Below are 20,954 nucleotides of genomic sequence, written 5' to 3'. Positions count from 1 at the left end.
AATTACGTAACGCACGGGATGGAGTCGAAAATGCCTATGATCAGACTAAAGTGCGCTCGAAATCACCTCTGATCAGACAAAAGTGCGCTCGAAGTTGCCTCTGTTTAGACTAAAGTGCGTTCAAAATAGTCTGATCAGAGAATGATTTTGAACTTGAACAAATCTCTCAATATCGTTATAATATATTCATTTCATGAAAATCGATGTTATCACTCTTATAATCAACTAACGAAAAGCCAATCCTAAAAATATTGCTAATGAAAATAAAACCAAAAAATTGTTCAAAAAAATTTATTGAAAGCCATTTATTTATGCTTTTAACTGAATAAATGAACTTAGACAGCTTTGCATAAAAACGTCTTAATCTACTTTGACTCAAAATCTTTTCTTGAGGGGACCAACAGTTGCTATCAGCTGGACCCTTGGTACTGATCAAGCCCATCAGATTTTCAGATGGAGTTCTGATCAGAATGCTGTTTTATTGTTGACTCTTACCAGAGACAACAAATGTCAGTAAAAAAGCAAAAAAAAACTTGAAAAAAATTCGCTCGATTTGGTCTTTGGTCAGACTAGTGTGCGCTTGAAACTGCCTCTGATCCGTCCCAGACCAAAGTGACCTCTGATCAGACCGTCCCAGACCAAAGTGGCCTCTGATCAGGCAAGTTCCAGACCACTGTCCAGACAAAAGTGTGCTCGAAGCCTTTTCCAGACCATGTAATTCGAGCGCACCGAGAACATGTGTGCGCTGGAAGATGGTCTGATCAGAGCTCAACTCGGTCTGGCCACCTCGACTTGGGATAAGATTCATGCAACGATGTCATTAAAAATGGCTGATAGATTTGTAAACAAAAAATAATTGAAGAAATTGACAATTACGGAAGCTGCAATTGGAGGAAAACTAATAAAAGCTTATTGACCATTTTTTTTGTGATGTCAGCTTTTTTTACAATAAGAGAATTGTATAAGATATTAAAAACTTGAACTTCACCTTTTAATTTAAATATGATCACAGACGCCCTTCATTTTTCCAACTAAATTTCCGCAAAACACACTCGGAAGGGAGGCAATTCATTAGTGATAAAAACTTCACAAATCGACCAATCACACAAAATGAGGGAAAACACCCCCATGCATGCATAAAAACTTACACGAATTTTACGTCAGTAAAAACCGGCATCAAAAACGCCAGCTCAGAATATTGAAAACGAGAACGAAGACGCTAAAAACGAGTACAACAGGATTTAACCAGCGGAGTTGTAAAATAGGGCGATGAACAGCAGAGAAAAGGGGTCCCTTTCCTACAAAAGCCTTCAAAATAACTTTGCCTTTTCTGCCTGATTATACTGTTTAGTGCTTAACCGTTGAGCCAAAGGCACATCAAATCTACCGTTCTTCGAATATTATTGTTCAAATTTAGTTCCACCATGTTAAGACTTAAAATGTAAAAATTAGAGCTTCTTACTGATTAAAAAGTAATTAAAGGAAAACGAAAAAGAAACTAAGCGAACTCTTTGACCGTTCTACGTAAATTGGAGCTAATTAACTCGCAAACGCAACTGAATGAGAGCAACAGCTCAGAAAATTCAAAAGTCACCCGAAATTAAGTCAGTTTACCAGAATAAGGGTTCCTATCAAGGAACCTTCATTACTATTGCAGAAAGTCATCCTCACAAGAAATCATGTCTTCAATTTTGTCGAATGAAAAAAACTTTATTCAACAAAATCAAACATACCTTGCAGATTATACGTACATCAATAGCCACAATTGAGTCCCTCGAACGACAGTTAGCAGTTCAATTTAGTTCTGAAATGCTTCACGTGCCAAAGATTCACAACTAATTAGCGTAAAAAAATTACGTAACGCACGGGATGGAGTAGAATGCAGCACACTAGTCTAGCTAAGCGACAAAGTCCTCGATATATCTCACAAATCACGAAGTTTTCCTGTGATTGAAGGATGATTGGTGAATGAGAAAATTGTATGCGTTCCCTGCGCACAAATAGTATCTGAAACCAAATCTTACAGTAGGAAATACTGTGTAAGGTTCAGACAAGAACGATGTAGTGAGAGTTACAGAATTTAAATCACAGAGTTGCAACTGTGAAAGCAGAGTTAAACAGAATTAAGTGGCTATACAACATGTCTGGCCCAGACAACAGAAGCTCTGTCCCAGACAACAAAAGTCTATGTTCCAAAAGATGGATCAAGGAGAATTGAGGCTCACTGGAATCAACTCCTCAAAGAGCTCGACCACTGACGGTCTTAGCATCGCTGCTCTGGTCTTCATGGCTGGGAACTTGTTGCTCTAAAGTTCTGATCACTAAATACCTAAGTCACCGGCCAAAAGGGAGGTGCACGTCACGCACACAAACGCAGCTAAACACGTGACTGAAAACACATGCTCAAAAACTACTATTGAGTGTAGAAAAATGACGTCACGCGCATAAATGCAGCTAAACACTTTTCAGTACACCCAATCAAAACAACTCAATTGAACTTTGCGGCAAGATATAAAATAAAACAGAAATTAGCGTCAGACGACAAAACAAACAGAGCAAGAAATGCTCAACTATAATTCAAAATTCACTGACGAAATGAAAAACTAAAAATTTAACTCTGAGTTGACGAGGAACAGTTTTTGAAAAACAATTAGAAAGAAAAACAACCGACTAACGTCGTGCGAATTGCTCTAACGACCGGCAAGCGGTTGGCTTCTTCAGTAGCTAGCCACGGGGGGGGGGGGGGGGGGGGTGCGCCGGGGGATGATGGGGCAACAGCGAGGTGGGGTGTGGATGCTATAGTGGGGGTGGGGGCTCATCAGGGGGGGGTGTCTCAACCTCTAAGAACCGCCCTTCACACGATAAGAAGTCTCCAAAACAGCTGTAGAGCTGAAAGGCTCTAAGAGCACTTAATGCCCGCTGGGCGCTACCTGTTTATCCCGTTTTTGAGGACGAAAAGTCAGAAGCGTCAGACCAAAAATCGTTCAAGCGAAAAATCGCAGAAAAAAAGACCGACAGGACTAATATAATTGCTACAAACTTCGTTTGAGAGCAATTAACTACCCGAAAAAAACAGCAAAACAGTCATATTGCCGGCTGCGAACAAAAAAGTCAAACCAAAAAAGGACTAGGAATGGATTGGGAAAACCATTTAAGTCCGAAATCGAAAACGACAGTAAAAATCAAATACAAATAGCCGTACAGGAACAAAAAACCAATCGAGAATACAATTGTTTTTGCCCAAACACCGTTTTCTCACATTAATTTAAAATTAGAGTGAAAAAGGTACGCGCCGCAAAACCGCTCGCTTTCTACCTCCACTTCCTATTTCGGCGTGACAAAGATCATCACTTCAATTTGACTTTAAAAAATCATGAAAATGTGTGAAGATTTTAAAGAAGACAGCGCCCTAAAACAATTTAAATTCATTGAATAGCAAAAAAAGTAGAACGCCTAAATAATAGCCTTTAAGAGGCTGACGGCGCTATTATTAATAGTATTTTCTCTTAATAATGGTCTTTTCCTTCATTTTATATGAAGTTTCAAGCGTGAAAATATAAAATACCTAACATTAAATTTTTCATACTTTTACCTAAACTTTCTACTTTCAAACTTTCTACTTTCAAATTTCTCTGCTCTGCATTTTTACCTATAGACACATTCAATCCGACGTAAGGTTTCTCAAAAACTCAGCAATTGAGGGTTACATTTATCGAAGAAGGTTGCGAAGTAGTATATTTTAAAACGAATTTCTACAGATCAGTCGCATTGAAAGACAGATAAAATTGGCGCAAAACTGCTTAATCAAAGCAAAAAGAAGCACAATGCTCACCTGGCCATGATTAGGTTCAATCTGAGATCCAGTACCCGGATGGTATTGTCTTTGCACTGCAGAAGAAGTCTCTTCCCACTGCCATGCAACTGCACTACACTAATTGGCACACCCTGTAAAACAGCAACAATCCCAATAGATAACAAGAACAACCAATTGCTCTGTAATGACAGGCGGCGAGGGGGGGGGGGGGGGGGGCGTTCAATCATAGCCTGCTTCACCAGATACGGTGCCAAAACTTTACTAAGGGGCAGCAATATTTTGTGCTTATAATAAACCAATAGCAAGATTTGCCTTGAGAAAAGTGAAACCGATTTTTAAACAAGTAGGATTAAACCAATTGCTACAAACTTCGTATAAAAGAAAAACCAAAGTTGTTCTCCATGTTGAGACATTAGCCGGTTCAACCGAAATGGTTCGTTTCGCCATTTGATTTCAGTGGCACGTTGAGCTAGCATACGTAACAGCTTAGTTTCCGCTTGTTGCGTTTCCACAAATAGCCCAAAGATTGATTTGTAATGCCGCAATATTCAATTTAGCAGAAGCATGAAAGTTTGTAACTTCATTAATCAAAGAATATCGTAGAGAATAAATATAACTTGACTAACGTCGGGCGAATTGCTCTCAAACAAGCGGTTGGCTTCGGTACCCAGCTGGGCTTACGGATGCTACCAGGGGGTGGGTGAGCGGAGTGAGGGTCTCAGTGGTGGGGTGGGGTGGGGGGGGGGGGGGGGTTGGGAGAAAAGCTGGACGAGGGTGGAGGGGGTCCAAATCCTTGGGGAGGGCGTGAATGGGGCCGCAATGAGGTAAGGGGGAGGGGTGACGGATGGAGGAGGTCAAAATCGAAGATTAAGATCCTCCCCTCACAACATGAATTTTGTCTCCTCAAAAAATTTTCGGCGAATCACACAATTAGAGAGCAGTAAGTATTGAACACCTCTAGATAAAACGTGTATTAATAACTTACATTTATCTCTGGATCTGAGAATGTTCGCTCAACTACAAATTGGTCAGCGTGTTTGTCACTTTTACTCCCATTGACAATGGTACTCGAAGCAGCCTCGCCGTTCTCTTCCGACACAGAGTGAAGTTGAGTCGTGCCCCTAAAATTACGCCCATTTAGTGCAATAGTGCAAAAAGAAGTAAAGTCTGATAAGCCCAACTAACTTTTCAATATGTCGATATGAAAAAAAGCCCAAAGAGGATATGTATGGAATATGGAGCCAGACTTATTCAGTATTGATTTTTATAAAACTGAATTGTAGCCATTTGTTAAAAGTTTTAACAACAACATCGCTTTGTGTTCGCATCTAATTTTAAGGGCAACTTTTCAATTGATCCGCCAACAAACTTCTTAACGTCATACAAAATTCCCACTATTGTAGGGTCAGTTTCAGATATTCTTAATACACAGTTGTGACTGGTACCTCAAAGTGTCTTGCGAGAGAGCAACTCGCCAGCAGACAACAGTGCCGACACTATCACAGGAGAACATCTGAGTGCCTTGTGCGTTGAAGCACAGACAGTTAACAAAACCATTATGTGCCGAGAGCTCTTGAAGCAACTGAAATGAAGAGTCAAAATAATCCCACTAATGCTTTTCTGATTGTTCACAAATTAAGAAATTAAGAACGGATCCAAATATTTGAACATAATCGACAAACGTCCGGCGAACCGGTCTCAAACGACTGGCAAGCTGTTGGCTTCATCAGTAGCTAGCTATCTACGGTTTATAGAGGCTAGCTTTAGCTTAATTGAAGGTACCTCAAAGTGTGGCGGCACGGGGTGACGGGAAGTCGATCGCAATGGATTGCGGGTGGAATTATGTGCAGGGCGAGATTAGAAGGGGTGAAGAGGTGGTTGGGAGGGTCAAACTCTAAAAGAACCGCCATGAATTTAGGTCCCCAAAAAAGTTGAGCAGAAAGGCTCTAAGCGGAGTTAGTGCTCTCCGGGCGTTACCCGTTTTTCAGGACGAAATGTCAAAAGGGTCAGATAGAGAATCATTTCTTAATGATCAGGATGCGGGGATTAGTATGGATACTAATTTACAATAGACCTGGTAACTAAACCTAATTAGAGCAAAATTCAAATACCAAGCATCTAAAACGAGGCTTTATGGGTTAATGCAAAAAAAAATCGGGTAAAGCCAAAGTGGATTTCTTTTCGACGCACTAAACAAGATTAGGAGCGCAATAATAGCAGGCTTAGAAGATGACGGCACCTATTAATAAATTAGAGAATTAGGTAGAATACATCAAAACAGTTAAAAATAGGCAAACACTTGATGAGATTTGATTTTAAAATTAGGCAAACACTTGAGAATTAAGTTTAAAAAATAAATGCTAGAAAATGTAGAAAGACTATAGATATAATTTGTATCTATTACCTTACAAATGGTTTAAAAAGGTCGAAACTATTTCAACACGCAAACCTAACCGACCAACGTCGTGTGAACTGCTCACAAACGACCGGCGAGCGGTCGGCAGCCATTTGGGGCTTAGGGATGATAGCATTAGGGGTCGGGTTACGAGCAGGATTGGACAAGAAGGGTCCCGAATCGCCTGGTAAAGTTGGGTGGACGGGGGAGTGTTAGGGGGTTAATAAAGAGTAAATTCAATCAGCTGCTGAATTAGGGAATCAATTTAGTAAAGGCAGCTTCTCGTCACGGCCAAGGCAAATACCGCAATTCCGAATTCAAACAGGGCCCGCAGATTGCCGGAAATTAGCCGCCGTTGACGAGCTTGGTGCATATCGGGATTGAAACAGCAACAGAAAAAAAGATAAACTGACCGATTTTGTTCTGCCTTTCCCCTTTCAAAAGACTTTTAATTGGGCGTGCAGTTTCAGTTGGCTTCTAAAACTATACTTAATTCAGCTTCTAAACTGAAAGCTAATAAGCTTAATACCAATGTCAGCTACCAAACAATCTAATGAACTTTGATAACCTAATTCTCAACGACTACATGACCGGGCTGTATCAAAGTCACTGCATATCGGGATTGAAACAGCAACAGAAAAAAAAAGATAAACTGACCGATTTTGTTCTGCTTTTCCCCTTTCAAAAGACTTTTAATTGGGCGTGCACTTTCAGTTGGCTTCTAAAACTATACTTAATTCAGCTTCTAAACTGAAAGCTAATAAGCTTAATACCAATGTCAGCTAGCATACAATCTAATGAACTTTGATAACCTAATTACAGCCCGGTCATGCATATCGGGATTGAAACAGCAACAGAAAAAAAAGATAAACTGACCGATTTTGTTCTGCTTTTCCCCTTTCAAAAGACTTCTAATTGGGCGTGCAGTTTCAGTTGGCTTCTAAAACTATACTTAATTCAGCTTCTAAACTGAAAGCTAATAAGCTTAATACCAATGTCAGCTAGCAAACAATCTAATGAACTCTGATAACCTAATTCTCAACGACTACATGACCGGGCTGTATCGGTTTATCCCGCCTTTTTTGATTTTGATCTTTTGATTTCGACCGTATTCACTACATTACGTAATTCAATACGTGAAAGAAATAAAACTTCATTCAGTTCAAATAGTGAGTAAGTCAGCAGTCAAACGTGAAAATCGAGTAAGTAAAACGAAAAACGTGATCAAAAGGTAAAGCAAAATTTAAAAAGGAGATAGCCTCAATAACAGCCGTCCAGATGCTGGCGACGGCTATTAATAAATAAACGTAGCCGGCAGATTGCCCGAAAATAGCCAACGTCGACGCGCTTGATGCACATCGGGCTTGAAACAAAAAGAAGATGAATTGACCTAATTTTTTTCTGTTTTTTATTTCAGTGTGAAAAAGTGTGCTAATTTTGCGTGCAGATTCAGTTCGATTCTCAAACTCAATTGAATTCAGCTTCTAAACTGAACGCTAATAAGCTTAATACCAATGTCAAACACTCTAATGAACTTTGATAACCTAATTCTCAACGACTTAATGACCGGGCGTTATCGCTTTATCCCGTCTCTTTTGATTTTGATCTTTTCACTTTGAAAATATACACCACATTGAATGAATGACCGTAATTGAATGCGTTGAAGGATTTAAAATCCATTCAGTTCAAACAGCGAATGAAGTAGGTCAGAAGTCGAATGTGAAAATCATGACTCATGTAAAACGAAAAACATGATCAAAAGGTAAAGCGAATAAAAAGGAGAGCGGCTAATTAAAAGCCATCGCGATGCTCACGGCGGCTATTAATAAATAAACGTAGCCGGCAGATTGCCGGAAAACAGCCGCCGTTGAGGACTGAAACAGAAAAAGAAAGATGAATTGACCGAATTTTTTTCTGTTTTCTTTTTCGGTGTCGAAAAGTGTTCTAATATGGCGTGCAGCTTCAGTTGAATTCAAAAACTTAATTCAGCTTCTAAACTGAACGCTAATAGGCTTAATACCAATGTCAGCTAGCAAACACTAATGAACTTTGATAACCCAATTCTCAATGACTTGATGACCGAGCTTTATTGATTTATTCCGTCACTTTTGATTTTGATCTTTTGACTTTGACAGTATTCACCACCTTGCAAAATTGAATGCGTGAAAGTCCATTCAGTTGAAAAAGTGAGTGAAGTAAGTCGGAATTCAAACGTGAAAATCGTGACTTATTTAAAACGGAAAACGTGATCAAAAGCTAAAGCGAACTTAAAAAAAAAACAAAGCAGGACAAGTCCTGAAAAACTGAGAAATAAGGTACCTGACCAGAAGATCCATTGAACAATCAAAGACAAAAGACAAAAACTACTTCAGAAACTAAAAAAAATCAAACTAACAAAAAGTAATCATTGCTGAAACTCTTAAGTTTTTACCGTAAATGCCAAATATGAAACTACTCAATATACGCATTAAATCAAGCAAAGCCTTGTAAGAGAATTAATTTCCACTAAAGGTAGATAAACTCGAAAAAAATGACTTAAATAGTTTCACTGGCTCATAAAGATCGATAAATTTGAAAGTTGATTTTTAGAAAATTTGAAATCAAATTTTATCAAAATTTTTCATAGATTAAAAAATTTTTGTGAAATTAAAACTTTGAAAACCATTCCATCACCCCTAGCAACTATGCAGTAACATACTATCAAACCCTTAAGAAGGCTGCCTAGAGACAAAAATTCAAGCAAAACTTGAAAATAGCAAACTTCATCAAAAATTGCTAATATAAAATGTTGAAGTCTAGTGCATTGCCACCAGAAACAATGCAGTAAAACCCTAGAAGAGATTCTTTTGCACTTGAGGCTGGAGACACATTATAAATGACAAATATTTCAAAAAACTTGAAAAAAGTTCAATCAAAATATTGCAAAAATTTGCGAAGAGTGTTGAAGACCATTTCATGGCCAATCAAAATTTTTCAGCAACTTATTGTGAAAACCTAGAGGAGGTGGGCTGACTCCTGGGGCTAGAAAAACTCAAATAATATTTGAAATCAAAAAAATTGTCAGTTTTATCAAAAAGAGCTGAAAATAGTGATCTTAAAATGAGTTACCAATAGAAACTATGCAGTAACCTATTTGGCAAAGATTCCTTGATACCTAGAAGCTTAAAAAACTCAAAAAATGACAAAATCGTGAAAAAATTGTAAAAATTAGTATAATTTTGCGTGTTTGTTTGGAATCCCCAAACAAATAGCTCTTAAAATGGTCAAAAAAATTATGTCTTGAAAAAGACCATCATCAACTTTTACAAACCTCAATATTAGACTGCTCTCACAAAAAATTCAAAAAAAGCAAAAAATTGCAACATTTTGGGGTTAAAAAACTCCTAAAATGACCTTTTAACCTTGAATTACGGCCTTCCCAGTAGCTTCATCACTCTAAGCACTTGAAGGACTAGTAAAATGTGGCTACGGGCCTCTAATAAAAGTTAATGCCCGCTGAGCTTCACCGGTTTATCCCGTTTTGAAAGCTTAAAGTCAATTTCTTAAAAAACATAGCAGGACAAGTCCTGGCGTATAAATCAAAGAATTTTCATTGACTAAACAAAAACTAGACCTAGACCGGACTATGAGTGAATTGGGAAAACCATTTCCAAAAAAATCAGAGCAAAAAATTTAAACCCTGAAACTCAATGTCAAAATGCCGCATGTGAAAAAACTACTAACGAGAAAGAAAAATTTGGTTCAAACAAAAAACTAGGCCGAGAATAAACTATGAATGGATTTTGACCGAACTTTTACCGCAAATGCCAAATATGACTTCAATATATGCTTTAAATCAAGCACTATCCTTGAGAGAGAATTATTTTCCACTAAAGGTAGATCAACTCGAAAAAAATGACAAATATAAAACAATTACAAAATTTCTAAAATTGGTGATATTAATGTCTTCAGAACCATTTCATTGTCTCCAGAGACTATACCGTATCCTTATTCCAAGACTTAAATAGTTTCACTGGCTCATAAAGATCGGTAAATTTGAAAGTTCATAAACTTCGGAAAATTTGAAAAAAAATCAAATTTTATCAAAAATTTTCAACAATTCGTGATAATAAAATTTTGAAAACCATTCCATCGCCCCCAGCAACCATGCAGTAACATTCTATCAAACCCTAAAGGAGGCTGCCTGGAGACAATTATTTTAGCAGAACATGAAAATAGCAAACTTTATCAATAAATTGCTAAAATAAAAAGTTGAAATCTAGTGCATTGCCACCAGAAACAATGCAGTAAAACCCTAGAGGAGATTCCTTGGCACTTGAGGCTGGAGAAACGTAATAAATGAAAAATATTTCAAAAAACTTAAAAAAGTTTAATCAAAATATTGCAAAAATTTGCGAAGAGTGTTGAAGACCATTTCATGGTCAATCAAATTTTTCAACAACCTATTGTCGAAACCTAGAGGAGGTGGGCTGACTCCTGGGGCTAGAAAAACTCAAATAATATTTGAAATCGAAAAAATTACCAGTTTTATCAAAAAAGAGCTGAAATTCGTGATCCTAAAATGTTGGAAACCATTCAGTTACTAATAGAAACCATGCCGTCACCTATTTGCAAACATTCCTTGATACCCAGAGCTTAAAAAACTTCGAAAATGAGTAAATTCACGAAAAAGTGAAAAAATTGTAAAATTTAGTATAATTTTGAGTGTTTGTTTGGAAACCCAAAACAAATAGCTCTTAAAATGGTCAAAAAAATTATGTCTTGCAAAAGACCATCATCAACTTTTACAAACCTCAATATTAGACTGCTCTCACAAAAAAATTTTAACCTTGAATTACGGCCTTCCCAGTAGCTTCATCAATCTAAGCACTTGAAGGACTGCTAAATGTGGCTACGGGCCTCTAATAAAAATTAATGCCCGCTGAGCTTCACCGGTTTATCCCGTTTTGAAAGCTCAGTCAAGTTCTTAAAAAACATAGCAGGACAAGTCTTGGCGTATAAATCAAAGGATTTTCATTGACTAAACAAAAACTAGACCTAGAGCGGACTATGCGTGAATTGAGAAAACCATTTCCAAAAAAAATCAGAGCAAAAAATTTAAAAACTGAAACTCAATGTCAAAATGCCGCATGTGAAAAAACTACTAACGAGAAAGAAAAATTTGGTTCAAACAGAAAACTAGGCCGAGAATAAACTATGAATGGATTTTGACCGAAATTTACCGCAAATGCCAAATATGACACTATTCAATATACGCTTTAAATCAAGCACTATCCTTGAAAGAGAATTATTTTCCACTAAAGGTAGATAAACTCGAAAAGAATGACAAATATAAAACAATTACAAAATTGCTAAAATTGGTGATATTAATGTCTTCAGAACCATTTCATTGTCTCCAGAGACTATACCGTATCCTTATTCCAAGACTTAAATAGTTTCACTGGCTCATAAAGATCGGTAAATTTGAAAGTTCATAAACTTCGGAAAACTTGGAAAAAAAATCAAGTTTTATCAAAAATTTTCAACAATTCGTGATAATAAAATTTTGAAAACCATTCCATCGCCCCCAGCAACCATGCAGTAACATCCTATCAAACCCTAAAGGAGGCTGCCTGGAGACAATTATTTTAGCAGAACATGAAAATAGCAAACTTTATCAATAAATTGCTAAAATAAAAAGTTGAAATCTAGTGCATTGCCACCAGAAACAATGCAGTAAAACCCTAGAGGAGATTCCTTGGCACTTGAGGCTGGAGAAACGTAATAAATGAAAAATATTTCAAAAAACTTAAAAAAGTTTAATCAAAATATTGCAAAAATTTGCGAAGAGTGTTGAAGACCATTTCATGGTCAATCAAAATTTTTGAACAACCTATTGACAAAACCTAGAGGAGGTGGGCTGACTCCTGGGGCTAGAAAAACTCAAATAATATTTGAAATCGAAAAAATTGCCAGTTTTATCAAAAAAGAGCTGAAATTCGTGATCCTAAAATGTTGGAAACCATTCAGTTACCAATAGAAACCATGCCGTCACCTATTTGCAAACATTCCTTGATACCCAGAGCTTAAAAACTCCAAAAATGAGAAAATTTTCGAAAAAGTGAAAATATTGTAAAATTTTGTATAATTTTGCGTGTTTGTTTGGAAACCCAAAACAAATAGCTCTTAAAATGGTCAAAAAAAATATGTCTTGCAAAAGACCATCATCAACTTTTACAAACCTCAATATTAGACTGCTCTCACAAAAAAAAATTAACCTTGAATTACGGCCTTCCCAGTAGCTTCATCACTCTAAGCACTTGAAGGACTACTAAATGTGGCTACGGGCCTCTAAAAAAATTAATGCCCGCTGAGCTTCACCGGTTTATCCCGTTTTGAAAGCTCAAAGTCAAGTTCTTAAAAAACATAGCAGGACAAGTCCTGGCGTATAAATCAAAGAATTTTCATTGACTAAACAAAAACTAGACCTAGAGCGGACTATGAGTGAATTGAGAAAACCATTTCCAAAAGAAATCAGAGCAAAAAATTTAAAAACTGAAACTCAATGTCAAAATGCCGCATGTGAAAAAACTACTAACGAGAAAGAAAAATTTGGTTCAAACAGAAAACTAGGCCTAGGATGAACAATGAATGGATTGCGAAAACCATTCAGAAAAAAATCTGATTCAAAAAACAAGAAAAACAGTAAAAATCAAAGTGAAATTGCAGCATGTGAACAAAAAACCACTAGCGAGAAAGCGAATTTTTGTTCAAACACTGTTTTCTCACTCTACTTTAAAACTAGAGCGCAAAAATTTCACGCCGCAAAACCACTCGCTTTTTCACTCCACTTCCTGTTTCGGCGTGACCAAAATCAGTATTCCAATTTGACTTGAAAACTCATGAAAATGTGTGCACAGATCTTAAAGAAAGACAGTTACCCAATACAATCCAAATTCTTTTAATTGTAAAAAAGGAGAGCGCCAAAATAATTGTAAAAAAAGGAGAGCGCCGTTGAGATGCTGACGGCGGCTATTAAACAAGAATACGTCTATATAAAGTCTCAGTTTCAATACAACTTTAGTTGTTGAACATCTATACCGACGGACACTGAATATGTTTGACCTAACTTTGACAACCAAAAGAAGGATGATATCAGTCTAACCATGCCAGTTTTCTCAGAAGCCAGCACAGCTGTACTCCACACTCTGATCACGTTGTCATAGCAACCAGAAACTACAATGTGCGAGGTCATAGGGTGGTATTTTGCACAATACACATAGCCAGGGTGATTCAGCACACACACTGGGTCCTTGCTCATCCGATCAATATCCCAACACAACACAAACCCTGCAGAAAAAAATTGCATAATCTAAGCTTCAACTCTAACGTAGGAAGCGTTTCAAACTTATGGTGTCCCCAATTCTGAAATTCCCATATGAAAATGTTTCCGAATTCTTGTTTGGAAAGAGATACTTGCCTGAAAGGTGGAACGTCCGTTGACCGCCTCTAAATGCATTTGTTTTCATAGATAGGTTCTCTTAAAAATTGGGCCTTAGAACAAAACGTTACAGAAAGCTTTTGGATAACAGAGATTACCAGATTTTAAAGAAATAATTATATATCCGTTAAATGTTTGATATTACTTTATCATGGAAGAACTACTACTAGACAAAATGGAAGATATCGCAGCCAGAGGCCATCTGCGGAGCTTATAAAGAGATGGCAGAAATTAAGATTGTTCTTGATATACAGAAAAGCAATCTCAGAAACATTTGTTGTGACAGGAACCTCTGATTCAAGGAGACGGAGCGCTACCTCAGCAAAGACTGTTGTTATTGGGAACCCTTTTCTGACTCTAGAATCAAAGGGCCGTTTTTGATGAGTAAATTGCTGAATTTTGTGGTTCCAGTAGCAGTGGTGGATTTGCGCTGAGAAAGCCTCAAAAGCTTATCATATAATGCCGGGGCCTGAAAATCTACCCGATCGATTGATAATTTCCGTAATCGTCAAGTTTGTTTATTTCAAGGGCAGGCATAGAGTTCACTTAAATGGGTCGAAGATACTTAAACAAAATGAAAACCCCCGCATGATAGCCAAATACGCATAAGCGAACGTTTGCCTCCCCGTGGGAGAAAATTCACAAATCAAAAATTGCGTTCTTAGCGTGAAATCAAGGTTGACAGAGGTAGTAAAAACTTTGTTACTGAGTAAATCTAAAGCGAGAGAATATTAACAAATTGGAATCGAGTATTAAAAAAGCGCATAGAATTGCGTCTAATAAACGTACGTAGAGCAGCGTCAAGCACTCGAGTTGCAACTTGAACCCAACTTAAGCGCGTGACTGCGGCAGCTTTAACTGAACTTGAATTGACGGATAGTTCCCCAGTACGCAGCTTTCATACTGAGTTCGATCATCTATTTCTCGACAAAGCTTCAGTTAAGAGCAGTTAAATTTTGCCACTATAAGGTTCCGCAGCCCAATTCTATGAAGCTCCCGAACAGAACTCACAATGGAGCAAACTAACGCGACTTCTGACTTTGTTAACCCGGCTAATGCTAGCTCATGAAACCAGCACGCGACTGAAAACTTCAATAACATCACTTGCAGTAACATCAAAGCTAAACCGCACTTGCAGTACACCTTGCCCGAAGCAGCATTGTCAATCGCCAATCAAGCTCATCTTCAAGCACAGTTGCAACAAGCAGGAAACAGCACTGTTTTAAATACACCAAACGGTAATAGTGGCAACCACGTTGACAACAATGTACGTTATATTCCACCACCACCAGCAGCCGCCCCTCCCTTGCTATCACCAGCACCTCCTACAGCCGGAACGGTCAATCCCTTAATAGTTAACACCCCTAATCCGAATTTGCCTTCAGTTCAAGCCACACTAAATTTAGCAGGCATGCCCTTAACCAATCATAATACAGCCCTTAGGCTAAGCATGCCAGAAAATTTGAACATCGCCAAAGCACAGACCCTTTTGCTTTTAAGTTTTCCGGCTATTTTGCAACACGCACCGAATGCTCCAACACCTCCACGAATCTAGTCTGAAAGGTAGTAAACATAGCCGGCAGATTGCCGGAAAATAGCCGCGATAGACGCTTGTGGCGTTACATGAATTGAAACAACTATAGAAATAAAATAGACAGATCGACCACCAGTCCTTTAATAGACCACTAGACTTTTTGGGTTAGCTTCGGACTGCCATTTTTATGAGACACATAAGCTCTATAAGGAGAAAGCCCTAATAGGGCTTTTTAAAATTAGGATCTTGTACGTTTGTGCCCCCTCAGCTTAGTGGGCGCATATTATTTGCACCCTCAAGATGCACGTGCAATATTTGGGGGGGGGGGGCACAAACGGAAAAGATCCCAAAATTAATATTCGAAATCAAAAACTCAAGACTCTAATATTCAAGAATTAGGGCAAATGTTTGGCACTACTTAGATGCACACTACTGACCTTTAATAAGTAAATGTTCATAAAATTTAAAGTTTCATAAGTGAGCTCGGAAGTCATTTTTTTTAGTGAGGTAAGTCATTAAAAAAGTCAATTCCAAGAATTCACGTTAAGACGAAATAAAAATCTGTTAGACGAAGTAAAAAACATAGCAGGACAAGTCCTGACGTACAATTCAAAGAATTTTCATTGACTAAACAGAAAACTAGACATAGAACCGACTATGAATGGATTGGGAAAACCAGTTAGAAAAATCCGATCCAAAAAATCGAAAAAACAGTAAAAATCAAAGTGAAATTGCAGCATGTGAACAAAAAACCACTAGCGAGAAAGCGAATTTTTGTTCAAACACTGTTTTCTCACTCTACTTTAAAATTAGAGTGCAAAAATTTCACGCCGCAAAACCACTCGCTTTTTCACTCCACTTCCTGTTTCGGCGTGACCAAAATCACTACTCCAATTTGACTTCAAAAATCATGAAAATGTGTGAACAGATCTTAAAAAAGACAGCGCCCCAATACAATTCAAATTCTTTGAATTGTAGAAAAATAGGAGCGCTATAATAGGCGCCTAGAATTGAGGACGCGGCTATTAAAAAACGATAACCTTAAAAAAACGCTAAAAACTATGGAGAAGTAAAGTTAATCTGTACTGATTGAAAGTAATGGTTGAATGGAGATCTGAAAGTTTCCGAAAAATTACGAAGTCGAAAAAACCACAGCAAAAGAAGCACGTGGAAAGCAGAAAGATATAAATATTATATGCATTGATTTTAATTCAAAAACTTCAGCTAGAATTACGCAAAGTACAATTTTATGAAACAGCTTCCGAAAAAAGTTTTAAAAGATTCCTTTTTGATTCTCAGTAGGCTAAGTAGTGAATGCAAAAAAGTAGATTTAAAATTACGAGTAATAAGATAACGACGATCATTCTCTGGTCAACTACTGGCCATTTACGGTAAGGAACAACTGAAAATAAAAAAAAATACGAAAATGCAAAGCAGGGAAGGTAATGGAATGTTTTCGAAGAAAAAATTGCACCATGTCCTAATATATCAAATTTATACCAAACATAGCCGGCAGATTCTCAAAATAGCTGCAAAACAGACTTACGTGATGTACAATATAGATAACAATAGATACAGAATTAAATTGAAAATCATGCAGTTGCCAACCATTTTGGAGACCAAAACGCTTTTCAAACTAAATAATACTTTTCAAAAAACAAATTATTTATTTTATTTGGTCGCTTCGTTATCATTTTGACCATTGCGCGGGAGTACTATATTGTTTGATCAACAAGACGTTACCGGCAAACCATCGGCTATAAATAAGCTCTCATTAGACTTTTACCAATGCTCTACCTACAAATATGGCTCTATTACTTTACAAATGAGAGTGGATAATTTAGGTCAGGAGTTGAATACGGTTGCCGCGAGGAATGCATTAAAATCGAAGAAAGTAGAAATTAACTGAGAATCCCTAACACCAGGACGATTAAAACTCGGGCTAGTGTAATAAGTCTTTCAAACTGAAGTAATAGTCTTCAACTCGGTCAAAATTCGCGTTGAAAAGAAACATACGTTGGGAACAAGTTGGTGACTAAACGTGACATAATTCCGAAAACAATAAACATACACCCACTTACGACGGAACAATTGCTCTCGAACGACCAGCGGGGCCAATTTAAGTTAGAGGCGGCGTAATTTAGAAACGTCACAAAAGAAGTCGAAGAAAATTCCAGAACAAAAGCGCAAAAACGGTCAAACGAAAACTTTTGAAAAAAAAGACCAACACCTTCACAATAACAGCTTCACACATCGTTGATGAGCTATTTTAAAATTTTCATTAAATAAACCAAAAACTAGACCTAAAACTGACTCAGTTAGGATTTGGTAAACAATTTCTAAAAAACCCGATATCAAATAACCGAATTGCTGCATTATAACAACAAAAACCACAATGGAGAAACCTAAGTTTAGTACAAACACCTTTTCCTCACTCTACTTTAAAACTAAAGACAAAAAATATAAGCGACTAGCGTCGGGTGAATTGCTCTCAAACGACCCAGCTAGCCACGGCTTAATAGAAGGGGCGTGAGGTGAGCGCAGCTGGGGCTGATGGTGGTGGGGGCAACAGGGGGGGGGGGGGAACGTTTGGAGGGGGAGTCTTTCGCTGCACGGGGCCCTTACGGTCTGAACGATGTGCAGGGTATGGATTTGTGGGGGGGGGGGTGTAGGAGGAGGGGGGTGGCGGTGATGTGGGGGCGGGAGGTGGAGCGTGGGTCAACTTCTAAGAACCGCCCTTCACACCATATGTCTCCAAAGCAGTATGTGAATTGCTTACTTGGAGACTGTATGTCTGTTAGTGAGCTGTAAGGCTCTAAATGCCCACTGGGCGCTACCTGTTTATCCCGTTTATGAGGACCCAAAGTCAAATGGGTCAGACTTCGTTTGAGAGCAATTAATTAGAATTTCACCGCGTTTTCATTGACTAAAAAATAAGACCTAAATGACTAGTAATTGGCCCGGAAAACCATTCAGAAAAAAATTGATCAAAAAAACGAAAAAAAAAAAACAACAGATAATTTGTCAAAGTGCCGCATTTGAAAAACCCACTAGCGAGAAAGCGTATTTATATTCAAACACCGTTCTCTCAATCCACTTTAAAGTTTGGGTAAAAAAACACTACTTGCTTTTCCGCTCCATTTACTATTTCAGTGTGAGCAGAATCACTATTCCAATTTGATTTCAAAAATTATCAAAAAGTGAACTTAGCGAGAATAATTCTGAAACGAACCGAGGAAGAGTAGTCTATGCCAAATTAACCTCTCAAACAAACAACTAGTACTGTACTAATACAAGTCTACTAACATCTACTAGTACCACTGGCGAAAAATCAATCTTATTTCAGATAAAATATAATATGAAATAAAAAATTGGCCGAAAAACATTTGAATTCAGAAATCGAAAATTCATTTTTGTTTCGTATAAAATATGTAAAAATATATAAAGGAAACAAAAAAATAGCCAAGAATTTCACAAATATAAATCTGAAGTGCTTAGAAAGAACTAAGAAAGCTATTATAGGCTCAAAAATTTCACTTATTCTGAAGAAAACGTGAGAAAGACCAAATAGCTTTATTTCCAACTTGTCATATTTTAACACAAAAACTGCTTTCTAACAGCTGAACTGTAATCATTATGTACCCATAATGCACGAGTCTATTCAAATTCCAATTAAATCAAAAACAGCAATGGGCCAAAAAATCAACAAACAGCCTAAAAATCTGCTAAATAGTTCAAAAGACACCAAAATAGCATTGAGCTCTATTTAATTACCAAAAAACATCAAAACGCTATCAAAACAACACGAATATTATTAGTTTTGTCTAAAATAACTTTTAGAAAATATCAAATCATAAAACTAACAACAAAATAGCCCAAAATGCCGCAAGTTAACACAAAACCGCTTGCTTAGCCATTTTTTCACCTATATATCTAACTGTATTTCAAAAGAGCGTATGAAAAAAACACCCTTCTACTCTTCAAATTTGATAACCAAAACAACTTATTCAACCTTCAGTCATTCCCTGACTTCCAGTTCGTCGCTCGCTCATTTATCAAGAGAACAGAAAACCATATCTTCGAGTCGTAAAAAGGCAAGGCCCCAAGACAATGAAAATATATTTCGTAAAAAGACAAGGCCCCAAGACAATTCACATTCGTTGTAAGAGACAGCACCCCAATTCAAATTCTTCAGATTACAAAACCAAACATAGCCGGCAAATTGTCGGAAAAAAGCTGCCGTTGACAAGCATCGGGATTGAAGATTGAAACAGAAAAAGAAAAAAGTGACAGAATGTTTCTAACTGACAAAAAGTGATCTAATTTGTTGTGAAATTTCAATTAGATTATAAAATTACACTTAATTCAGCTTCTAAATGAAGGCCATTAAGCTTTACATTAATTACAGCTAGCAATCGTTTTAAGGAACTTCGATATCTTTATGCACTATAATTTAATGACGGGGATTTAACGATCGATCACATGTGTTTTGAATTTGCTCTTTTGACAACTGTATTCATTACATTGCGTAATTCAATGAGTGAAAGAATTCAAAATCAGGTCAGTTGAAACAGTAAGTGAGGTAAGTGTCAAAATCAGGTCAGTTGAAACAGTAAGTGAGGTAAGTGAGGAGTTAAACATAGAAGTCGTGAATTGTGAAAAACAAAAAAAAACATGAACGAAAAGTAGAACAAATTTAAAAAACAAAGTAGGAGAAGTCATGACAAACAATTCAGAGAATTATCATTGACTAAACAAAAAATTAAGCCCAAATTTCCGCATATGAACAAAAAAGCACTAGCGAGAAGGCGAATTTTTGTTCAACACAGTTTTTCCCCACACAATTTTAAAATTTGAGTGCAAAAATATCACGTCGTTTAAATTGTAAAAAAGGAGAGCGCCTAAATAATAACCGTTGAGAGGCTGACACTGGCTATTAACATACCGATTAACGTCGAATGAATTGCTCTCGAATGACAGAGGGGGCGCCGTAGCTTAGAAATGTTTAGTCTAAGAACAAACTCTAAGCACCGCCCCTTATTAGTCTCCAAAACAGTTTCGTGAATCGCATATTTGGAGACTAGTAAGCTGAAAGACTCTAAGAGAACTTAATGCTCTCTGGGCGCTACCTGTTTATCCCGTTTTTGAGGACGAAAAATCAAACGGGTCAGACGAAAAATCGGTCCAGCGAAAAAAATGCATAAAAAAGACCACAGGACTAATATAATTGCTACAAACTTTGTGTGAGAGTAATTAAGAACTCGAGCGGGAACACGTTTACAATAATTGCTTGAAACTTTGCTCGAGAGCATTAAATAACCAGGAGAAAGCTATCGCTTTGTGGCTGCTAATAATGACATTAGTTGAGGTAAACCGATTAAAGCTGTCAATTAGATCTGAATAATATTCTCCTGAATGAATTGGAAAGAGTTCCTTCTCTGGAAAGCTCGAATGTGTAGATAGCGGCGTTAAAAGGTACCTCAATAACCACTAACCGTCTTGGCTGCTGGAAATGAGCTCACTGTCAGTTTTGGACCAACACAGGTCATAGATGAGACTGAAGTGCCCTGGCAACTTGCCCAGTGAAGCACCAGTTGGTATGTCATAGATCACTATCGTGTAACTTCCGCCACTCTTGTCACCACAGGCACATGCTAACTTTCTTAACACATGAAATGTTTGCTGATTAACTTCAAACTCTTCACTTTAATCTAAGAGCAGCTCCTTACTC

General features: G+C 37.4%; 1 protein-coding gene across 1 annotated transcript in view; it reads right to left on the bottom strand.

The window, feature by feature from the left end:
- Window positions 1-20,954, bottom strand: part of LOC142338010 (jouberin-like) — an 80,440-nt gene that overhangs the window by 27,817 nt on the left and 31,669 nt on the right. Inside the window, exons 11-15 of the mRNA XM_075387644.1 lie at window positions 20,719-20,885; window positions 13,354-13,538; window positions 5,260-5,396; window positions 4,800-4,935; window positions 3,833-3,945 (exon numbers count right to left, since the gene is read on the bottom strand). Coding sequence (XP_075243759.1) covers window positions 3,833-3,945; window positions 4,800-4,935; window positions 5,260-5,396; window positions 13,354-13,538; window positions 20,719-20,885 — 738 coding nt within the window. The remainder of the gene's footprint in view (window positions 1-3,832; window positions 3,946-4,799; window positions 4,936-5,259; window positions 5,397-13,353; window positions 13,539-20,718; window positions 20,886-20,954) is intronic.

The sequence above is a fragment of the Convolutriloba macropyga genome, chromosome 4 (genome assembly GCF_964194025.1).
Source record: "Convolutriloba macropyga chromosome 4, txConMacr16.3, whole genome shotgun sequence".
In the NCBI taxonomy this organism is placed as follows: Eukaryota; Metazoa; Xenacoelomorpha; order Acoela; family Convolutidae; genus Convolutriloba; species Convolutriloba macropyga.
Note: the sequence above shows the minus strand (reverse complement) of the source record. Positions and strands in the feature narration are given on the sequence as shown.